Here is a 22679-nt window from a genome sequence, read left to right as displayed (position 1 = left end):
ACATCTTATTTAAAAAAATCTCTATAAATGCTTCCATATGAATCAAGTGAGGCAAATAAACATGTCAATATTACATTTATGCTCCTTTTTGTCTAATAAAAATGGAAAAAAAGAAGTGAAAGTTAGGAAACAGGAGAACGTGAGTAGAAAACTGCACTATTGGATATTCATAAAGCTTAAAGGGTCAGTATTGTGACTCCCTCTTCTAGAATTCTCTCTGTATTACCAAATGCCTATTTGTTTTATATTCACATTTTAAAACTATATAGTGTCAAAAAGAATACTTTAAAAATTCTGTTTCATTTTAATGAATTTGAGATTCATCCATTATTGGAATATGGGGCTATTAAGATAATGAGTTATCATCATCATAATGATCATCAAATTATTACTTCAGAGAAAAATGTCAATTAAAGATCAGATAAGCTTCTATACCTAATACAAAAGACATTTTTAAAATTGAAATATTTGTGACAATTTTTTGAAATACTCTTTAATTTAAACTTAATACAATGTAAATGATCATAAATAATTTTTAAAAGTGATGCATTATAGTTTTTCTATCATAACAATAATTCCTTTAAAAAAAGGTGTCATTTGTTAAGTTATAACAACAAATATTTTCATGTAGAACATATAGGTGAAAATTCTAGTTCATGTTATTTTTTATTACAAAATAAGCAAGGTTTTTTTCTCTCGGGAGAAATATTAATTCTAAGTTTCTCATATTCAAATATATTACTTCACTATTTGAATATGTGAATTGTTACTATTCTTCAGTCTGTTCTGTGACTTGTTCACGCTGGGGAAAATCTTCTTCATATTTCTTCTTGAGATTACTTAAATAGACTCGCAACCTGTCTGGATCCAATTGAGAATTTCGAGCAGTTTGAACAAGTCTGGTAGCTAGATGATACACAGCTCTCTGTCTTTTCATCTCAGGAGTACTCTTTTGGTTTTGCTGTTAGTAAAACACATATAAATTAATACATGAATACTATGGTTTTTGTTTAAATCATAGTTTGGTACTCTCCTATCTCCTTTCACTGAAATTTGACACTCAAGAATTATTTCCTTTAGGGCTGGAGATATAGCCTAGTGGCAAGAGCGCTTGCCTCGTATACATGAAGCCCTGGGTTCGATTCCCCAGCACCACATATACAGAAAATGGCCAGAAGTGGTGCTGTGACTCAAGTGGCAGAGTGCTAGCCTTGAGCAAAAAGAAGCCAGGGACAGTGCTCAGGCCCTGAGTCCAAGGCCCAGGACTAGCAAAAAAAAAAAAAGAATTATTTCCTTTAGGTAAATCAGTTCCATTCAACTAGAAAAAGTGTTGCTAAAAGTAATAATATACTAAAAATGCTTTTGGGAAGAATAAAATTTTTCAGAAGAACTTTATGACAGATCTTTATATGTTGAAAATTATTTTCCAATAAAAAGGATCTTGCTCAATAATAGGTCAAACTGCTCAACAAACTAACAAATCAATAGAAGGAAATCTAACAGGTTCTACAATTGTCATTAAAAAGGTATGGGCGGGCTGGGGATATGGCCTAGTGGCAAGAGTGCTTGCCTTGTATACATGAGGCCCTGGGTCGATTCCCCAGCACCACATATACAGAAAACGGCCAGAGGTGGCGCTGTGGCTCAAGTGGCAGAGTGCTAGCCTTGAGCAAAAAGAAGCCAGGGACAGTGCTCAGGCCCTGAGTTCAAGGCCCAGGACTGGCCGAAAAAAAAATAAAAATAAAAATAAATAAAAATAAAAAGGTATGGGAAACTGGGCACTGGTGGCTCATACCTGTACTCTGAGGACTGCAGTTTGAACCAGCCCAAGCAGAAAAGTCTCTTTGAAACTCTTATCTCCAATTAACCATTCAAAATTCAGAAGTGGCACTTGTGGATCTCTAGGTCAAAGTGGTAGAGTGCTAGCCTTGAGCAAAGAAGCTCAGAAACAAAGTGCCCAAATCTTGAGTTGAAGCCCAATGACTGGAGGAAAAACCACAACAAAACAACAACAACAACAAAAAAAACACAAAAAACTCTAAAGGTGAACTGTTTAAATCTTGTCTCTTGGGACGGTGATGTCATAATTATGTCTGTCATCCTAGCTAATTAGGAGGCTGAGATCTGAGGATCAGAGTTTGAAGCCAGGCCCTGGAAAAAAAAAAAAAAAAGGCCTGAAAACTCTTTAGAAACTATTTAGAAAAAGATGGATGTGGAGCTGTGGCTCAAGTTGTAGACCTTGAGCAAAAAAAAGCTCAGGGACCCAGAGTTCAAGCCTCAGGAATGGCACAGACAAAACAAAACAAAACAAAATCTTTTCTCAATTAAATGATTTGCTAGAAAAAAATTACAATTGAACAAAACAAAGTTTGAAGAAATAGAAAGGATTTTCTGAGAAATTAAGCTTTTCAATTATGTATTTTAGTTATTAACATACATTTGAACCAATGGCCATAATAAAAAAAATATAGAAAGTATCCTACTTTGAAAGCGAACAATTCTTATTCCTAAAAATGGGTTTTACCAAAATTTGTCTTGTAATTTGAGTTGTGATTTCTCTGGCATCCAAGATAATTGAGGGTGGAAGGGATGACGCTTCTGCAGCTTTTAAACCTACAATCACAAAAAAATTGATTTCAATATTGTTTTTCTATCTTTATATTAACAATTTTCTTCAGATTTAAACTTCCCTTCTACAATACTTGTAGGCTACTCAACAATTTGAAAATTTAAGTTTTCCAATGTTCTAAAAGAAAATTCATTTAATTATCTAGGAGAAATTAGAATATCAACTATCTCATATCTTAGAGATAGCAGGAAAGAAAAGAGGTAATCAGGGCAATAATAATAAAAATTGCAATTACAAATAAAGTTGCTTAATAGAGTGGTAGGGTATATGGGCTTGCGGGGAAGAGAATGTCTACTTTCAACAATAACCTGACAGCTTAAAGTTCCTCTAACAGATCAATAAAAGTGGCATTTCTCAGAAGCTAACAATTGTAGGTGACTTTTTATGCAAATTCAAGTAACAACTATTACCCCTCTGTTTTCAGAGCTTAATTCTATTGTATGTAGGTTTTCTACTGTGCCTCAATGTAGTATCAATTGTTTAATGAACAACAGAAGGAACACCAACAATTATGGAGAAATCTTACTGCTAGACACTGTTAGGAAGTTCACATTTGATCATTCATTCAAACTTGATGACTCTACATATAAGAAAAATTATCACTAATCCTATTTCATGGATAATGACATTGAGAACTATAAAGACTAACCTCTGATATGTGTATTATCCAGCTAATTTCCCATTTTAAACAATGTATCAAAGATGGTTTCCCCACCCCTTTACCAAAGTCACAGGCTTAGCTAAAATATTTTGAAATCTCATATACACGGATCAATTAAAAAGTCCCTGAGTCTCTAAGATTTTATGTCACATAGTGATTTACATAGTATCTAATGTTTAAAAATATCATATGATTTGGTAACATTCCCTTTTAAGATTTTAGATTTAATTACCAAATAACCGCAAACAGAAAAAAAAAACAAAACTGATAAACAAAAAACAGAAAGACTGTTATTGAGTCTGAAGGAAATATTCAATTTTAATAGATAACTTACAAATATAAACTAAGCTACATTTTCTCAGACATTAAGCCATTTCCTATGTATTTCACAATTCACTGTTTCTTCTACATAATTACTGGTTTACATGAATGGAAAGTAAGGTAGTTATGTCTTATCTAGGTGCATATAGAAACACCATATATGTCGGGCTGGGAATATGGCCTAGTGGTAAAGTGCTTGCCTCATTGACATGAAACCCTGGGTTCGATTCCTCAGCACCACATATATAGAAAAAGCTGGAAGTGGTGCTGTGGCTCAAGTGGCAGAGTGCTAGCCTTGAGCAAAAACCAAAGCCAGGGGCAGTGCTCAGACCCTGAGTTCAAGCCCAAGGACTGGCAAAAAAAACAAAAACAAAAAACAGAAACACATATATGTGAGTCAGACATACCAAATATAGCCTTAAAGCACACAAATGCTTAAAAGAATGAGAGAAAACGTTACCTATATGACAATCAAGAAAAAGGAAGAGGGCTGGGGATATAGCCTAGTGGCAAGAGTGCCTGCCTCAGATACACGAGGCCCTAGGTTCTAGGTTCAGGCCCTAGGTTCGATTCCCCAGCACCACATATACAGAAAACGGCCAGAAGCGGCGCTGTGGCTCAAGTGGCAGAGTGCTAGCCTTGAGCGGGAAGAAGCCAGGGACAGTGCTCAGGCCCTGAGTCCAAGGCCCAGGACTGGCAAAAAAAAAAAAAAAAAAAAAAAGAAAAGAAAAGAAAAAGGAAGATATTTGTCTTATGAGAATATAGTGTTTCAATGTTTAGATAAATTCTACACATAATACCATAATTTTTTTCTTCTGTTAGTCCTTTAGAAAGTTTATAGGTGTACAAAATTGCTTCTTTGTTTCTTGAAGTGTTCTTTACATGCTGCACTTCAAAATGCATGTTTTCCACATTAGGGTACAAGACATCTATATGACAGAGTTCCAGGAAATGTGTAGCAAACAATGTAAATGCCTAGAGGATACAATAAACAATGGATATTAGTTCTCTTCAAATGAACTAGAAAATTTCATTTTAACTACTTAACCATAAAATGAACTCCAAGAAATGGAAACAGAGGTTTTTTATTTTACTTTTTGTGGGGTTTTTTTTGCTTTTTTTCTGTTTTTCCCCTTGTTGCTTTTTTTGATTTTTACAAAAAATATTTCTAAAAGAACTCAAATTTAATACACTTAAAATAAACAAGGATGTATACCTTCAAGCTCAGCAGATATTCACAAACAGCATAACAAATGCCAATACCTTCTTCTGTATTAGTACCTCTGCCAAGTTCATCAATTAATATGAGTGATTTGTCATTAGCATTATGTAGGATATATGCTATCTGAAAAATAAAATTTTAATATTTTCATTGTAATCAAACAAGTATCACAAAAATGAGGGGAAATTCAATCTTCTTATTAGTTAGTTCATCTGAAATAAATTTTAATAACTCCTCTAAAACTAATATAACACATTGCTTTTCTTTCTATAAACTATAGGACTAATTACTGCAATAGGAGAGCTGATACATAGGTAAACAGACCACACAAATGTGTGGACACAGTAAATACCCATTATCCTAAAAAATACTTTATATATAGTGAAATAAAATAGTAACTTAAATGTTACAATCAAGCCCAAAGATGGTCATTTTCAGCTTCATAAATGACTAAACATAATTTATGAGAATAAGTAAACATTGTCATAAAATACTTAGGAATATCTCACAAATTTACTTCACTAAATCCAACATCCCTTTATGATATAAGCTATGCCGAAGCTAGAAATACATGGAACATTCTTCAATATAATAAAGGCTGTGTACAAAAAATCTATAGCCAACATTATATTTAATGGTAAAAATCTAAAGCCATTTCCTCTAAAATCAAGACAAGAATGTCTGCTTTCTCCACTCTTCAATATAGTACTGGAATTCCTAGCAAGAGCAATAACGCAAGAGAAAAACATAAAGGGGATCCAAATAGGGAAGGAAGAAGTAAGATTATACCTTTTGCAGATGACATGATCCCATGCTTATAGAACCCTACAGACTCCTCCTCTAGGCTACTAGAGCTGATTCTAAACTTTAGTAAATTAATAGGGTATAAAATCAGCCCACAAAAATCAGTAGCCAACCATGAGAAGATCAAGACTAAAATCAGGAAATCAACTCCATTTGCAATAACCTCAAAAAAATTACTCAGATATCAACCAACAATGTGAAGGACTTCTATAGTAAAACTTTAAAAATTTTAGACGGAAACTAAGGAAGACTTAAGGAAATATAAAGACCTTCCATGCTCCTGGACTGGAAGAATTGACATCATGAAAAAAAAATATTGAATCTACAAATTCATTGCAATATCCATCAAAGTCCCAATTTCACCCCTATTCGTATGCAGAAAATTATCTCACTGTATACTTATCCAATAATCCCTACCAAATAGTTAATACTTATTTCAAGCATACGTTATAGTTTCCAAGATCAGAAACGGGGAATAATGAATACTTTGGAATAGGAAGTTAAAGATCTCCTTATATGTAAGTGCAGGTACAAGGATAATTTTTTTTTTTTTTTTAGCCAGTTTAGGGGCTTGAACTCAGGGCCTGGGCACTGTCCCTGAGCAGCTTTTGCTCAAGCCTACCACTCCACCTTCACTTGAACCACAGCGCCACTTCTGGCTGTTTCTGTGTATGTGGTACTAAGGAATCCAACCCAGAGTTTCACACATGCTAGGCAAGCATTCTACCATTAAGCCACATTCCCAGCCCAAATTTCAAGAGACTAATCTTTTTTTCTTGCCAGTCCTGGGGATTGAATTCAGGGTGTGAGCACCTTTCTTGAGCTTCTTTTTGCTCAAGGCTAGCACTCTACCACTTGAAGTCATAGTGCCAATTCTGCCTTTTTCTGTTTATGTGGTGCTGAGAATTGAACCCAGGGCTTCATGCATGCTAGGCAAGCACTCTACCACTATGCTATATTCCTAGCCCGATGATTTTTTTTTAAATTTCTTAGTGGTGTTTCACTTTAAAATCAAGCCTAAGAGGAACAACAGATTTCATGCAAAATAGTACTGCACGGTCATTGTTTACTTAAAGGCCTTTTATGTATTTTATCTAAAAATTACAGAAACAATTTTATCATCCAATAGCACTAGCTTTCTCTTTTAAAATGGTGTTTTTCCATGAAACATCGATTTCTATTTCTACTTAACACAGAAATGAGGACGTTGTCTTTGACTGCCCTCTGGCTCCCAGAAAGGGGTATGGTCACCTATTAGTTTCAGTGCAAAAACACTTTCTTACATGGTAATTGATCACTAGTGCAAAAAGTGAATGTTTTTGACCTAATAAAGGGTTTTTTTGGGTACCTCTTTCATTTCCTTCATAAATGTTGATGAATTTGTTTCAATATCATCATCAGTACTGATTCTTGTAAAGATCTGTTGGGCAATTCTAAAGGAAGAATATTCTGCTGGAACATATGAACCTGTAAAATATAATAGCAAGATAAAGTAAAATACTTTTCTATTTTATTTTGGTACCCTGGATATTGTATATTCCTTTACCTGAATTAGGGAAGGGAAGGGGAACATCAAATGGTGAGACAAAGGACAAAGGGCAAACCAATTCAACAGTGAAACTTACAAGACAACATGTTGTAAACAAACTATACAACTTGGGATGGGAGACTGGGGAGGAGAAAAGGAGAAAAATGAGGGAGGAGGTAACAAGTTTGACCATAAATGTATGCACTACTATATGTATATGACTGTAATCCCTCAGTACATCACCTTGACAATAGAATTAAATTTTTAAAAATACAAGCAACATATTTGCAGACCATTTACATTTATTAAGATTTTTTGGTGGCAAGAGAACTGGATATGGAATTAAAGAAAATGAGTTTTATCACTTATTGCATAACCTAGAAGGGCATTTCAACTTTTCCAGTCTCATACATAAACTAGAAATAGAAATAGAAATCTATTGTACAAAGGTAATTTGTAAACTCAAATAGGGAAGCATTTGATATGAAATTCAACTACAGAAGAAAGACCATTTTAAAATTCACAAAAAAATTAATAATGTGGTAAATGATAACAAATAGCATTTAAAATATGAACATTTAGATAAAATTCTTATAAACCTCAGTTGATTAAAAATCATTATAAAAGATGTATTAGAAATTACTTATTTAAATAGGATGGAAGAAAGAAAACCTCTTTAACAAGTGGTGCTGGAAAAACTGGTTCAACACCTGCAACAAATTAAAACTAGATCCTTATATGTCACCCTGCACCAAAATCAATTCCAAACGGATCAAAGAGCTCGAAATTAAAAACAGATACCCTGAAAACGCTACAAGAAGGAATAAGAGAAACACTTGGGCTCCTTGGCATAGGACGAAACTCCCTTAATATAGGCCCAGAAATGCTACAAATCAAAGAAAGGTTGGAAAAAATGGGACTGCATTAAACTGCAGAGCTCTGCAGGGCAAAAGACATAGCTTGCAAGATAAACAGAAATCCCACAAATTAGGAGAAGATCTTTACTGGCCATACAATGGACAAAGGCCTCATATACAAGATATATACAGAACTAAAAAAATTAAATCCCTCCAAAACAAAACGTCAAAGAACCAAGAGCCCCCTCAACAAGTGGGCTAATGACCTAAAAAGAGACTTCACTAAAGAGGAAATGAGAATGGCCAAGAGACACATGAAGAAGTGCTCTACATCACTGGCCATAAAAGAAATGCAAATCAAAGCAACACAGATTCCACCTCACCCCAGTAAGAATGCCCATTCTCAGGAAAACTAACAATAACAAATGCTGGAGGGAATGTGGCCAAAAGGGAACCCTACTACATTGTTGGTAGGAGTATAAACTTGTTCAGCAACTCTGGAAAACAGTCTGGAGGTTCCTCAGAAGGCTAAACATAGAGCTCCCCTATGACCCAGCAGCCCTACTTTTGGGCATCTACCCAAAACACTACAAACAAGAACACTCTAAAGCCACCAGCACAACAATGTTCATCGTAGCACATTCTGTCATAGCTAAAATATGGAACCAACCCAGATGCCCCTCAGTAGATGAACGGATCAGGAAAATGTGGTACATATGCACAATGGAATTTTATGCCTCTATTAGAAAGAATGACATTGCCCCATTCATAAGGAAATGGAAGGACTTGGAAAAAATTATACTAAGTGAAGTGAGCCAGACCGAAAGAAACATGGACTCTATGGTTTCCCTCATAGGGAATAATTAGGTTTAGGCTAGTCACCGCAGAGTATCACAAGAGCCCAATAGCTATGCCCTTATGAACACATAAGATGATGCTAAGTGAAATGAACTCTATGTTATGGAAATGAGTGTTATATCACTGTTGTAATTACTTTCAACATGCAATGTGATACCGTAGATTTTGTTTTTTGTTGTTGCTGATGATTCTCTTGTTGATGATTTTCCCTGCCTGGGGTTGTCCCTGTGCTATCACTGTATCTCATCTGAGTATGCTGGATACTGTATATACTGGTATTAGAACTAGGGAAGGGAAAGAGAATATCAAAATCTAGAGACAAAGGATAAAATAAAATGACTCCAAAAGCAATACTTACAAAACCATTTGGTGTAAACCAACTGAACAACTCATGGGGGAGAGAGAAAAAGGGAGGAGGGGAAATGAGGGAGGAGGTATCAAATTGTACAAGAAATGTACCCACTGCCTTACATATGAAACTATAACCCCTCTATACATCACTTTGACAATAATTATTCAGAAAAATAAAAAGAAATTAGATTTTTTTTTTGCTAGTCCTAGGGCTTGAACTCAAGGCCTAAGCACTGTCCCTGGGTTCCTTTTTGCTCAAGGCTAGCACTCTACCACCTGAGCCACCTGGCCACTTCTCGCTTTTTGTGTTTATGTGGTGCTGAGGAATTGAACCCAGAGCTTCATGCATGCAAGGCAAGCACTCTACCACTAAGCCACATTCCCAGTCCCAGAAATCAGATTTTTTTAAATAAACTGGCAGATTAGAATCTTCCTCTGTTTAATCATTAAGAAGAGTTGGGGTAACAAAGGATAGACTGTATTCTGAACAAAGAAAGAAGAACTCATAAAAGATAGGACATCTGAAAAGCTTGTAAATATACAGAGGCTACAAGATAAAAGATGGCAGCAGTCTGTAGTTACAACATGAGCTATCCAGAGAGAAAAGGAAGTTGCGGCCCCAGTTGGCTGTAATGAAACAAACTGGCATCCCTCGCTTCAGGATAATCTCAGAATTCTCACAAGACTTAAATACAACACAGATTTAGTGTGTCAATCATTTCTCCAAGGCCAGCACTGGAGAAGAAATTCCTTTTGCCACTCCCTGTATCTCAAAGAAGTGCCACCTTGAGGGGGAGCCTATTGTTGTAGATTGAGATACTTCAGGGTTCTGCAAACAAGTAATTATTACAAGTAAGTCTTCCCAGGACATCCTTCCACAGTGTCTGAGACAGCCTCAAGTAGTAGGGAAAGCTGGACATAGACTCACTGAGATGTTTAGGCAGGAGGAAGCTCAGACGGTGAAAAGCAGGGTGATTAGGGGCTCTTACTCTCTGTGACAAGGAGAAAACCTCATTGCCTATGGTGAGTGCAGAGATTAAGAGCTCCCAACCTGGAGAGGCAATACACATTACCTCTGGCGCTGCTTCCTTGATATGTGTGGTTTGCTGCCAAGTGGTTGTGACAGCACTGAGCTTAGGTCCAGTGACTTCCGCGATTTCCCAATTACCCCTACACACACACACACACACACACACACACACACACACACACACACGTATTTTAGTGCTGGGTCAGATCTGAGAACAATCAGTCATTCAGGCAGAATGCCAGTTTCTCTAAGTTTACCCCCAAGTCCCTTATGCATATTTCAGTGCTGTATGTTCCCCCAACACTCTGACCCTCAAAGAAAAACTCTCAGTTCAGACAACTGCTACTTCTAGGCACACAAAAAAAGCAAGCCTGTGGAGCCAGAAGCAGCTCTGAATGAGCAAAGAAGGGAAGCTTCTAAAGTACACACAGCCTAGAAGTGGACAATTGATCCTTGACTGGTTCCTTCCTCAGCCTGCATAAACCCAGATGCTTGGAAAGTGTTGCTCTTACATTGTTTTCTCATCTCTGAATGTTATTGAGGTTTAAGCCTTCAAAAGAAGTCTGACGTCTAAGACCCTCAAATAAAACTAGAGGAACTGTTCAACTCAACAAATGCACAGCTCAAACTTAAAAGCAGGAGAAATATGAAAAAGCAAGGCAACATGGCTCCAAAAGTTTAAAACTCTTCAAAAACTGAATACAAAACAAAGAAAAGGCTAAAATTCCAGACATACAAATCAGATCTGGTTTCAGAAATTATAAGTGATCTCATAAAGGATTCAAATAAAAAAATGAATGAAATAGTTCAACACTTGGATGAATAAGTCAGTAACCTGGATAAGAATCTAAACAGAGACAGAGATCCTAAAAGAAATCCAAATGGAAATCTTGGAAATGAAAAGCTCAATAAATTAAAAGCTTCAATAGAAAAAAAAAATATATATATATATACATATATAAAACCAATAGATAAAACAGTATCAAGCCGGGTGCCAGTGGCTCAGCCCTGTAATCCTAGCTACTCAGGAGGCTGAGATCTGAAGGTTGCAGTTCAAAGCCAGTCTCTAGGAAAGTCTCTGAGACTCTTATCTCCAATTAACCACCAGAAAACTGGAAGTGGCACTGTGGCTCAAGTGGCAGAGCACTAGCCTTGCTATGAGAGCTCAGGGACAGTGCCCAGGCCCAGAGTTCAAGCCACATGACCAACAAAAATAAAAAGTATAAGCTATTAAAGACAAATTTGAAGAGTTATTATATTCAGATAGCAAAACCACAAACAAGTAATTGTGACCACAGTAACTATGATTATCTAAGACATAATTACAAGATGAAAACTATAAACATGAGGTCTTGAATAGGGGGCTGAGACACAAAGTAAAAGAAGAAAAACTTATTTAGTGAAATTTCACAGAAAAATTTCCAAACTAGTGAAAGAAATGTATATCTGAGTAGATTAGGCATTTAGAACTCCAAAATGACTATGACCAGAGAAGAACTCCCTGCATCATATTTTAGATCAAAAGTAAAGAATACTGAAAGCTGCAACAGAAAAGTGGCAAGTTATGTACAAACATAAACTTATCAGAATAACAGCATACCTATCCTCAGTAACCCTAAGGCCACAAAAGTACAGGCAGATGTAGTTTAAGCCTCCATGCAAAAGAACTGGCACATCAGGCTGGGAATATGGCTTAGTGGTACAGTGCTTGCCTTGCATGCATGAAGCCATGGGTTCGATTCCTCAGCACCACATAAATAGAAAAAGCCGGGAACGGCACTGTGGCTCAAGTGGTAGAGTGCTAGCCTTGAGCAAAAAGAAGCCAGAGACAGTTGTGCTCAGGCCCTGAGTCCAAGCCCCAAGACTGGCAAAATGAAAAGAACTGGCACATTCATTGAAGTTACTCTTTAAAATTAGAGAACTAAAGATTTTCCTTGATAATCATAGATCAAAGCAACACACAAACTAAGCCAATACTGCAGAAGATACCTATGAGAATTCTATACATAGAACAGGAAGAAAGAAACATACAACCCTGAAATTTCAAGAAAGAATAAATCTCAGTAGCAGAGTAGAAAAATAAAAATAGTAAAAGGTATTAACTCAATAAACTAGCAAACCTCTAAGATGAAGAAATGTTAGTACTTAACTCTTGAACAAACCCTAATGTAACCAGACTTAATTCTCCAGTGAAAAATCTAGATGTAAAAAGATTTAACTGGCAAAACAGACTGTCAAATGGTTTAAAAACAAGACTGAACTATTTGCTCTACAAGAACTCACCTAAGTGGCAAAGACACATAGAGACTCAAAGTGAAAGATGGAAAAGTACATGGCAAACAAAATGCAAAATCAAGCAGGAGTACCTACATTCATAACTGACAAAGTTGAACTCAAGCCAAAATGAGAAAGAAGACATAAAGGGATAGATAAGGGATAGATAAGTTCAGACATAGCAATAGTGTGTGACATTAGTATTCTACTCTTATCAATAGATCAGACTAAAAATCAACAAAGAAACTATAGACTTAAACTGCACCCTAGCTGAAATGGACTTTACAGGCCTCTCCAAAATATCACACTCAACAGTTGAGGAAAGGTATTCTTCACAGAAGCCAATGAAACTTTCAAACTAGATCACATTTTAGGCCATGAAGAAAGTATTAATAAATATAATTGGAATAATTTATTCGGGCATTATCAGACCATAATACCTTGAAGTTAGACAACAAAAGCAAGAAAAACAGCCAAACCTATGTTAATATATGGAAATTAAACAAAACAACTTTGAATGATCCATGGGTCACTGGAAAAACCGAGGAAGAACCTCCTTGAACTTCCTTGAATTAAATAGAATAAAATAAAAATGAAGCTACAACTTACCAGAATGTTTAGGCATTTCTAATAAGGGTATTTACATTTCTAAAATGGAAGTAAATAGCTATGAGTGCCTACATTTTTTTTAAAAATCAGAGAAATCTCAACTAAGTAACCTAATGATATACTTCAAAGTCATACATAATCAAGTACAATCCAAACATAAAATTAGCATATGGAAATAAATAATAAAGATCAGGGTGAAGATTAATAGAGAGCAAGAAAATACTACTACAAAGGAATGGCAAAACAGTTTGGTTTTTTTATTTAATTTTATTGTCAAGGTGATGTACAGAGGGTTTACAGTTACATACATTAGTGAGTATATATATCTTGTCATACTTGTTTCTCACTCCCTCTTTTTTCTCCCCCCGCCCACCCTCCTACATTATACAATTAATTTCCAACATATAGTCTTGTATCGCTACTGCATTGGTTCGCCCTTTATCCTTTGTCTCACCATTTTGATGTTCCCCTTCCCTTTCTTAACTCAGATAAATGTATATACAATACCCCAGGTACTGAAATCAAATACAGTAACAACAGGGGATAAACCATAGGAAAGAAAAAAGAAAAAATTCATATAGTATGTTAAAAATAACACCACTACTATGTGAAATTATTCCTTTTTTTTGACACTTTCTTCCCTATCGTTTAATTCCTGTTGCCACTGTATTTGATTTTGGCTTCTTGAGTAACATATATATGTTTATCTGAATTAGGGAAGGAAAGGGGAACATCAAAATGGTGAGGCAAAGGATAAAGAGGAAAACCAATGTAATAGCGACACTCACGAGACAATATATTGGAAATTACCTGTACAACTTGGTGAGGGGCAAATTGGGGAGGAGGGAAGGTGGGAGAAAATGAGGAAGGAGGTAACAAGTTTGACAAGAAATGTACTCACTACCTTACATATATAACTGTAATCTGTCTGTACATCATCTTGACAATAAAATTATGTTTAAAAAATGATACACTCGTAAAAAAACAACAACAATAAAAAAAGCCTCTCGTTTCCATATCTTGGAGTTTCTTTGCTTAGCATCATCTTATATGATGGTATGTACATAGCTACTGAGATCCTCTGCTAGGACTATCCTAGATTTTACTAATTACTATCAATGAGGGAACCCATGGAATCCATATTTCTTTGGGTCTGGCTCACTTCACTTACTATGATTTTTTTCCAATTCTTTCCTCATGAATGGGACAATGTCATTCTTTCTGATGAAAGCATAGAATTCCATTGTGTATATGTACCCTCACTTTCTTGATCTATTCATCTACTGAGGGGCATCTGGGTTTGTTCCATAGTTTAAGTATGGCATATAATTTAGTTCCTCCAAAACAAAACCAAATCCTCAAAGAAAACAACTGCCCCCATTAGTAAGTGGGCTAAATACTTAGGGACTTCTCTGAAGAGGAAATAAGAATGGCCAATAGAACCATGAAGAAATGCACAACATCTCTGGCCAAAAAAAGAAATGAAAATTAAAACAACACTTTTCTGTATTCACCCCTACAATCTATTACACTCAATCAGGGTTTCTAACTCATAACACTTATAACTTCTTGGAATGAATAAACCTTTTTTATGTGTTAGAGAAGGGGAAAAAAGAAGAAGATAGGCACTTTTCAAGGCATTGAATAATGATCAGTAATATAGTCAGACTCTACATTCTTCTCAATTGAAATAACCAAGACATTGGCCAAATTCCTAGAGTTGGGCAGTGAGAGTATGAATCTAAATCCAGCTGTAGTTGAGAACTACTAGTAGCATTAGGGAAAAACATCTCATCTTTATTTCATATAGTGATAAAATTTTAAGAGACAAGAGTTGAACAGACAATCCATTTTAAGAGATAGGAGTTTAGTTATAACCCTATATCCAAAAATACATGACCATAGTGGTCCATTTACACGTACGTGCATGCATGCATGAGTAATATCGCAATTGTTATTACAATCTCCTCAGGTCAAAGAAAATGTTTCTTAGCCCAATGTTATAATTTTGGGGAAAATTTCATGAGGTTATAAAGGCATTAGCTCATCCTACTCATTTCATATTTTGTTAGAAGAAAGTTTATTTACAAACCAGAAATAATATTACTCCAGTTAATTAGAATTCACATATCAATATAGTGAAGAAATGTCTAATTCTATAATATTCCATAATAAAATATATAATTATATAAATAAATATATAAAATATAATAAATGTGGGAATTAAATCCAAATTAGATAAGCTAAATTCCAATAGTATGTCTATATAAGAGAATCTGCTCCAAATTTTTCTAAAGTTAATTGAACACTGGAACATGAAAAATTACATGCAAAACATTTTGGAAAGAGCAAAACTTAGCTGTAAAGTAGAAGTATCACTTACCAATTTGGGCCATAATCTGACAAAGAGCAATTTGTTTTAAATAGGTGGACTTCCCACTCATATTTGGTCCAGTTATAATCAAAAAGTTACTTCCTTCTGTAATATAGGTATTATTAGCAACTGGTTTTTCCAAGGATATTTTTTCAAGAACAGGATGCCATCCCTGTTTGATTGCTAAAGTATCAGTAAACTCTGGCCGAACTGGTGGAAAAAAGTTCAGAAAATTAGTATATTTGTATCTAAGTACTTCTTTATGTGTGTCATATATATCTTAGTGATTTTTACTAGGGTCAACTTGGAACAAGTCTCTACTGGAATCCTCTAAATTAAGATATACATTATCTAATCTCTCTTTCTCTTTGTTTTTAGCCAGTCCAGGGCCTTGAACTCAGGGCCTGAGCACTGAGCACTTCTTTCTGCTCAAGGCTAGCACTCTGCCACCTGAGCCACAGTGCCACTTCTGGCTATTTTCTATATATGTGGTGCTGAAGAATTGAACCCAGGGCTTCATGTATACAAGGCAAGCACTCTTTCCAGTAGGCCATATTCCCAGCCCCACATTATCTAAACTCTAATTACAAAAAACTCTAGAGTCAGACATTTGTGAACACAGAAAGATGTGGATCATATCACTTAGTTTTGTATCCCAAATCTATCTATATGCCTTGAACTCAAGTGTAGAGTTATTATTTGTGATGTTCATTGAACACCTCAATCAAGATAGTCTCTTGAAATTTTTTTATCCAAATTTACAACAGCCATACTCTAGGCATGCAAATTGCTAGTATGTAATAGTGATGATTAAATAATGTGTTTTTTTTTTTTTTGCTTTGCTCTGTTTTGGGGATGTTTTTAGTTCAGTCATGGGTCTGGGTGCTGTCTCTGTGCTTTTCTGCTTAAGGCTAGCACAGTATCACCTTGAGCCACAGCTCCACTTGCAGTTTTCTGGTAGTTAATAGGAAATAAGAATCTCATAGACTTTCCTGCTGTGGCTGGCTTTGAAACACAATCTTCAGATCTCAGCCTCCAGAGTATCTAGAATTACAGGTGTAAGCCACCAGTGTCTGGCATGAATAACTGTTTTGTTTTGTTTTTGTTTTTGCCAGTACTAGGTCTTGGGACTCAGGGCCTGAGCACTGGCCCTGGCTTCTTTATGCTCAAGGCTAGTATTCTACCTCTTGAGCCACAGCTCCACTTCCGGCTTTTTCTGTTTATGTGGTGCTAAGGAATCGAACCCAAGGCTTCATGTATGCTAGGCAAGCACTCTACCACCAAACCACATTCCCAGTCTATGAATAACTGTTTAATGACATCAAAATACTGTAAAATCAGTGGTAGTGAGGTGCTGGTGGTTCACACCTGTAATCCTAGCTACTCAGGAGGCTGAGATCTTAAGATTACAGTTCAAAGCCAGCCCAGGCTGGAAACACCATGAGACTTTTATCTCTAATTAACCACCAGAAAACCAGAAGGGGCACTGTGGCTCAAGTGGTAGAGTGCTAGGCTTGAGCTGAAGAGCTCAGGTATAGTACCCAGGCCCAGAGCCCTACAACTGACAGAAACAAAAAAACAGCTGTAACATGACATTTCCAAATTTATTATGTTTATTTTTATGAGAAGCATCTTACAGGGCATTTCTCATACTTCCATTTTTGTAATGGAAATAGCAATCTTTCCATTACTTCCCAAATACTAACTTTTCTAGTTCTGGGCTACAAAGCAACTCATAAAAATTTCCAATTTGTATAAATGAAAAAGAACCACATATCTATTGACAGTATTTTTAAATAACAATAACTACTACAGAATTCCAAATTTATCTATTGTATTTTAAATAAAATTTGCTATATTTAGTTATTAAACTGTAGTGTGAATATAGAAAAACAACCAGATACAAGATATGTTCTGTTCTACCTCCTAAATTTTAGCCAGGTACAAGTGGCTAACACCTATAATCCTAACCATTCAAGATGATGAGATATGGGAATTGTGTTTCAAAACCATCCTGGACAGGAAGTCTGTGAAACCTCTACAGAAGTGGAATTGTGGCTCAATTGATAAAGCACCAGTCTTGAGAAAAAAAAAAGTATGGGACAGTATCTAGGCTCTGAATTCAAGCCCCATACAGTCACAGATACATAATAAAAGTAAAACTTAGAGAATGGGAAGAAATCAATTTCAAAAATTTGATAATTATATGGAAAAAAATGATCAGGCCTCTATGGATAACATTTAAAGTAGAGAAATAAGGAACAGAGTAGACAGATAAAAGTAAAATACTACATACTGCTTAGATATACAGATAAACTTGAAATTGTTCATTTTAAAAGATAAATTAGAGAGAAGTTTTAAAGGTATTTTCAAAACTTCATTATAGTATTTTAATTTAAATACTAGATTCCTCAAACTAAAATGTAATGTCAAGTCTCTTAATAGATAAGGAAATTAGTGTTAGAAATCTTAACTGTGTCCTCAAAAAGATATAAAATGATTTAAAGTTTCATCATAGGGCTGGGAATATGGCCTAGTGGCAAGAGTGCTTGCCTCATGTACATGAAGCCCTGGGTTTGATTCCCCACCACCACATATATAGAAAACGTCCTGAAGTGGCGCTCTGGCCCAAGTGGCAGAGTGCTAGCCTTGAGCAAAAAGAAGCCAGGGACAGTGCTCAGGCCCTGAGTCCAAGGCCCAGGACTGGCAAAAAATAAAAATTAAAAAAAAAAGTCTCATCATAAAATACAATTGAAAAGATGTTTCTGTTACAAATATGGAAATATGGGGAAATCTCTATAAGACACCTCTCACAAAAAATAAATTAACATATTAAATTTGGAAATCTCATTGCTGATTTTATAATGTTTCAATGTTATTAAGTCAATGGTTTTGCAACCATAATCACATACTAGTCCTGTAAATTAGCATACTAGAGTATGACTAGTGCTGATAAATTGGATTAAAAATATTAAGGGGCTACCTTGATTGAAGTATTCTGCTAACATTACAGAATTACTCTTCATTTAAATTCAAGGACTTTATACAGACTCGAGACACAAAAATAAATGGCATAATTTCTCATTTTACTGTGCCCACATCTAAAAAGCTAGTGTATGGAAAGGTTCACTTTGGAGCCTCATTAGTCTGTACTAGTATTTGCTACATTGCTTCTAATGAGCATTTAGAGATGAATCTGAAGCACTGCCACTTTCACCAAGGAGAAAGCTCTGCAGTCTTTCTTATTTGGAAAACCTTTACAATTATTGGCAATGTTTTCATTGATTTCTCAATTTCTGAGTGAATACAGTTTTGAATTTTAAACCATGTTTTAAAGGTAATTTCATTTCCTGTATTTGGGATCTTAGGTTAGGTAAGAGACTATGTAAAATATACATAATTGTTTTTATAAAGTATTTGAATAGGATACAAACATCAGTATGAAATTTGTCTATTCCAAAGAAAGTAACTTACCATAGTCAGAAAGAGTACAGGCATGCGCAAATGACAGTAGCATATCCAACATTGACACAGTGTCAGAGAGTTTATATAGGCAATGAATATGCTCATATATCTCACCAAGAAGTTTACACACTATCCTGAAAGTACATTTTGGGTAAAACATGTAACAGTGCTTTTTGTTTTAAAGGACACACAATATAATTTTAAAATAATATTAAATTCATTTCCTGAGGTTAAATAATATTCATAGTTAAGCTGTACACTATAAAATTACTCAACTAGTCTCATTTTATGTAAGATGAAGAAATGGAAGCTTCTGCTCAAGATCATAACTACTTAGTGACAAAGAATATATTTTCTAGTGTAATCATACTGAATCTTAAGAATTACTGCTCTTATTATTAATGAAATAAACCTTTATTAATAAAGGGCTGTATTTTATAAAAGATAAAAGTTTCAGCCAGACTGGTGGTTCACACCTGTAATCCTACCTACTCATGAGCCTGAGATCTGATGGCAGTTCTAAATCAGCCCAGGCAGGAAAGTCCCTGAGACTCTTATCTCCAATAAACTGCTCAGAAAAATCTGGAAGAGGCATTGTAGCTCAACTGGTACAGTGCTAGCCTTGAGAACAAAAGCTCAGGGCCAGTGCCCAGGCCAGAGTTCAAGCCCTACGACCAAAAAAAAAAAAAAAATCTGAAAGTAGAGTTGTGGCTCAAGTGGTAGAGCTCTAGCCTGAGCAAAGAATCTCAGAGATAGCGCATAGACTCGAGTTCAAGCCCCAGGTCTAGAACAAATATAAATAATTTAACAAGCAAAAAAACCCATAAATAAGTAAATAGGCCAAATCAAGCTTACACTGACTGAACTTGAAAAGATCTCACCTGGTAATAATTTTACCTTTGCAAACGTTAAATTCAACGCTAAACATGTATTTTCTATCTCTCAATTCTTTTCCTTCCTTTCTCATGCACTGCCCACCCCTATATCCACATACATAAGAATAACATAATCACCTAACTTTTTAGTGGTCCTGAGGTGTCAACTCAGGAATTCATGCTTGCTAGACAGATGCTTTACCACTGAGCCTTGCCTCCAAACTTAATTATTTAAGGTTTTATATAGCAGAGGTCTTTTTTATAGCAAAGTTTTTTTTCTTCCTTATAATGATAAATATATACCAAAACTGGCTACATGTTATGGTCTACACCTTCAAACTATTTTGAAAGCCTAACCTTTCTCTTTACTATCTTAGCCCAACAATTCTAAATGTTCTGTTCCTTCTAACTATATCACTACTGTTTCATGAACAGCAAGAGAATTGGCATGATTATGATGTTGCTCTAGAAATACCAGGGTATGAGAGGCCTAGGTCTTACAGACTACTGGAAAAGAATAAACCAAATAAATCCCAATATAAGTCCATGATATTCCAAACACTATATCACAATGTTATTCACATTTCAGAATACTCAATATAATTGATTTTATTTTTTGCAACTGAATTTGCCATGAAGTTTCTATAAGGTTCATTGTTCCTCATCTGAATGACAGGCTTTCTTTTATAGCATTAATAATTTGAGAATAATCTGTAATCGTACAAAAAGTTAATTAATTAAATTTATCACAGTTCCTCAAACTAATTTAATTCAGTATTCAGGTACTTGAAAAGATCTTACATGTAAGTCATGTGATAAATTTCTCGCAAAGACTCTTGGCATCTTTCATTCATTTTAAGTAAATCTGCTGATGTGAAGCTATAAGAATTTTTCACTTTAGAAATCTGATAGGGAGTTAAAAAACAAATGTCAAGATATATGGACATATATCTGAGATAAAATATATACATTTATACAATCAAAATGTAAGTACTTAGGTTAATTAATAATCGTACATAGTATTACAGAGAAAATTGTAAATAACATTTGTAAAAGAGAAAAGGAAGGGGCTGGGAATGTGGCTTAGTAGTAGTGTGCTTGCCTTGCATACATGAAGCTCTGTGTTTGATTCCTCAGCACCACATAAAAAGAAAAGCCAGAAGTGGTGCTGTGGCTCAAGCCGTAGAGTGCTAGCCTTGAGCAAAAAGAAGCCAGGGACAGTGGGCAGGCCCTGAGTCCCAAGCCCCAGGATTGGCAAAAAACAAAACAAAACAAAAAAGGAAGATCACTGCAAAAGATACCCTAGACTATTCAACATTATTATCTTGATATATTTTAAAAGGGCTTTATAGGAATGATGTACAAGCCCGGTATCTTAATTATCAAATAACATGGATAACAAACATTAGTGAACCTCAGTTCATACTGAACTACTGTTTCAATCCTTTTCACATATCCAAACTTCAAACTCTAACACCTTTATGGAATTTTAGCCCATTCTTTACTTAATCTGGCCCTCACTGCTTTGTAATTCTATCTTGTGTATACCCATACTTATGCATGTGTGTGTGTACGTGTGTGTGTATATATATATATATATAATTTAACTTTCAAACATATATGAAAGCTTACATTTATATATATGGCTTGCTTTTGTCAAAAGATGCTCTTTAGAAACAGAAAAGGCAAAGATTCGTTTGGGTTAAACTTTCCCACACTAATGTATTGTGGAAGAATAAATATATATAGGAAAAAGTATTGCCATGGCCCAAATTTTTGGAAATGCTAGATTTAAAATGTTAAGCAGATTTCTTTCTTTAGGATTTTTCAAATATTTAATAAGCCAGTGTGTCTGGAGAGCTACCTAAAACAAAAAGTAGAAAGATACTAAACTCTTTTTATCAATATTACTTTTTGGACTTAATTTATTCATTTGCTTTACCTTTCACACTAAGCTCCCTCAATGTGATTAACAGTGAGTTTGCTTTTTCTCTAAAAGTGCTTCTAAATCACTATAGACGGCATAGCTGCTATGTGGTAGGATTAGAAGGAAAGGTAATATACAGAACACTCAGAAATTCGGCATGTAAAACTGAAGAGGTGGTGAAATCATGTTAATTTAATTCTGAAAACTCTGGAAAAATTATTTCCTAACCACTCCAGAATGAACCTTGATGAATTCTGAAGGAAGTTGACCACTGGGCAGTGCCATACAATCTGTAGTCATCTGGATGAAAAATCCTCGAGTGGAGCTAAAACTTGTCCTTAGAGGAAGACTGTACTTTTCTGCAAGCTGTGATATCATTCCTAGTGGCCAGAAGGAAGAAAAACAAAGATAAAATAATTTATATGATAAAGTTGTTCTTTTTATTTCAATCATCACATGAATTTTTCTTGTTATTTTATACATAATAAGAAATTGTTACTTTAACTATTAAAATTATTAACTATTAAAATGTTTGATGTTAAAAAGATTTGGTGACTGTTGAGCATCAGTGACTCATGCCTATAAATCTAGCTACTTAAGAAGGTGAGATCTAAGAATCACAGTTCAAAGCCAGCCTGGGCAGAAAAGTTCTTCAGGCTCTTATCTCTAGCTAATCACCCCAAAGCAGTAAGTGAAGCAGTGACTCAAGTGATAGGACACTAACCTTGACCAAAAAAAATCTCAGGGGCACTATCCAGGCTCTGAGTTCAAGCAACAAAACCATCACCAAAACAAACAAAAAGATATGGCCATATCCTTCCTTGAAGAATACAAAGAAAAAGGCACTTCTGATAAGACCTTTTGTGTGTGTGTGTGTGTGTGTGTGTGTGTGTG

At 35.2% G+C, this 22679-nt stretch overlaps 1 protein-coding gene across 1 annotated transcript in view; it reads right to left on the bottom strand.

Moving 5' to 3' along the window:
- Window positions 1–769: 769 nt before the first annotated feature.
- Msh4 (mutS homolog 4) overlaps window positions 770–22679 on the bottom strand; it is a 61620-nt gene continuing 39710 nt past the window's right edge. The window contains exons 12-20 of the mRNA XM_048349945.1: window positions 22029–22165; window positions 20660–20763; window positions 18993–19117; window positions 15528–15728; window positions 6986–7104; window positions 4828–4956; window positions 4412–4586; window positions 2525–2613; window positions 770–961 (exon numbers count right to left, since the gene is read on the bottom strand). Coding sequence (XP_048205902.1) covers window positions 770–961; window positions 2525–2613; window positions 4412–4586; window positions 4828–4956; window positions 6986–7104; window positions 15528–15728; window positions 18993–19117; window positions 20660–20763; window positions 22029–22165 — 1271 coding nt within the window. The remainder of the gene's footprint in view (window positions 962–2524; window positions 2614–4411; window positions 4587–4827; window positions 4957–6985; window positions 7105–15527; window positions 15729–18992; window positions 19118–20659; window positions 20764–22028; window positions 22166–22679) is intronic.

This window comes from Perognathus longimembris, chromosome 7 (genome assembly GCF_023159225.1).
Source record: "Perognathus longimembris pacificus isolate PPM17 chromosome 7, ASM2315922v1, whole genome shotgun sequence".
Lineage (NCBI taxonomy): Eukaryota > Metazoa > Chordata > Mammalia > Rodentia > Heteromyidae > Perognathus > Perognathus longimembris.
The sequence above is the reverse complement of the archived record's forward strand: the minus strand, read 5'-3'. Positions and strand labels throughout refer to the sequence as shown.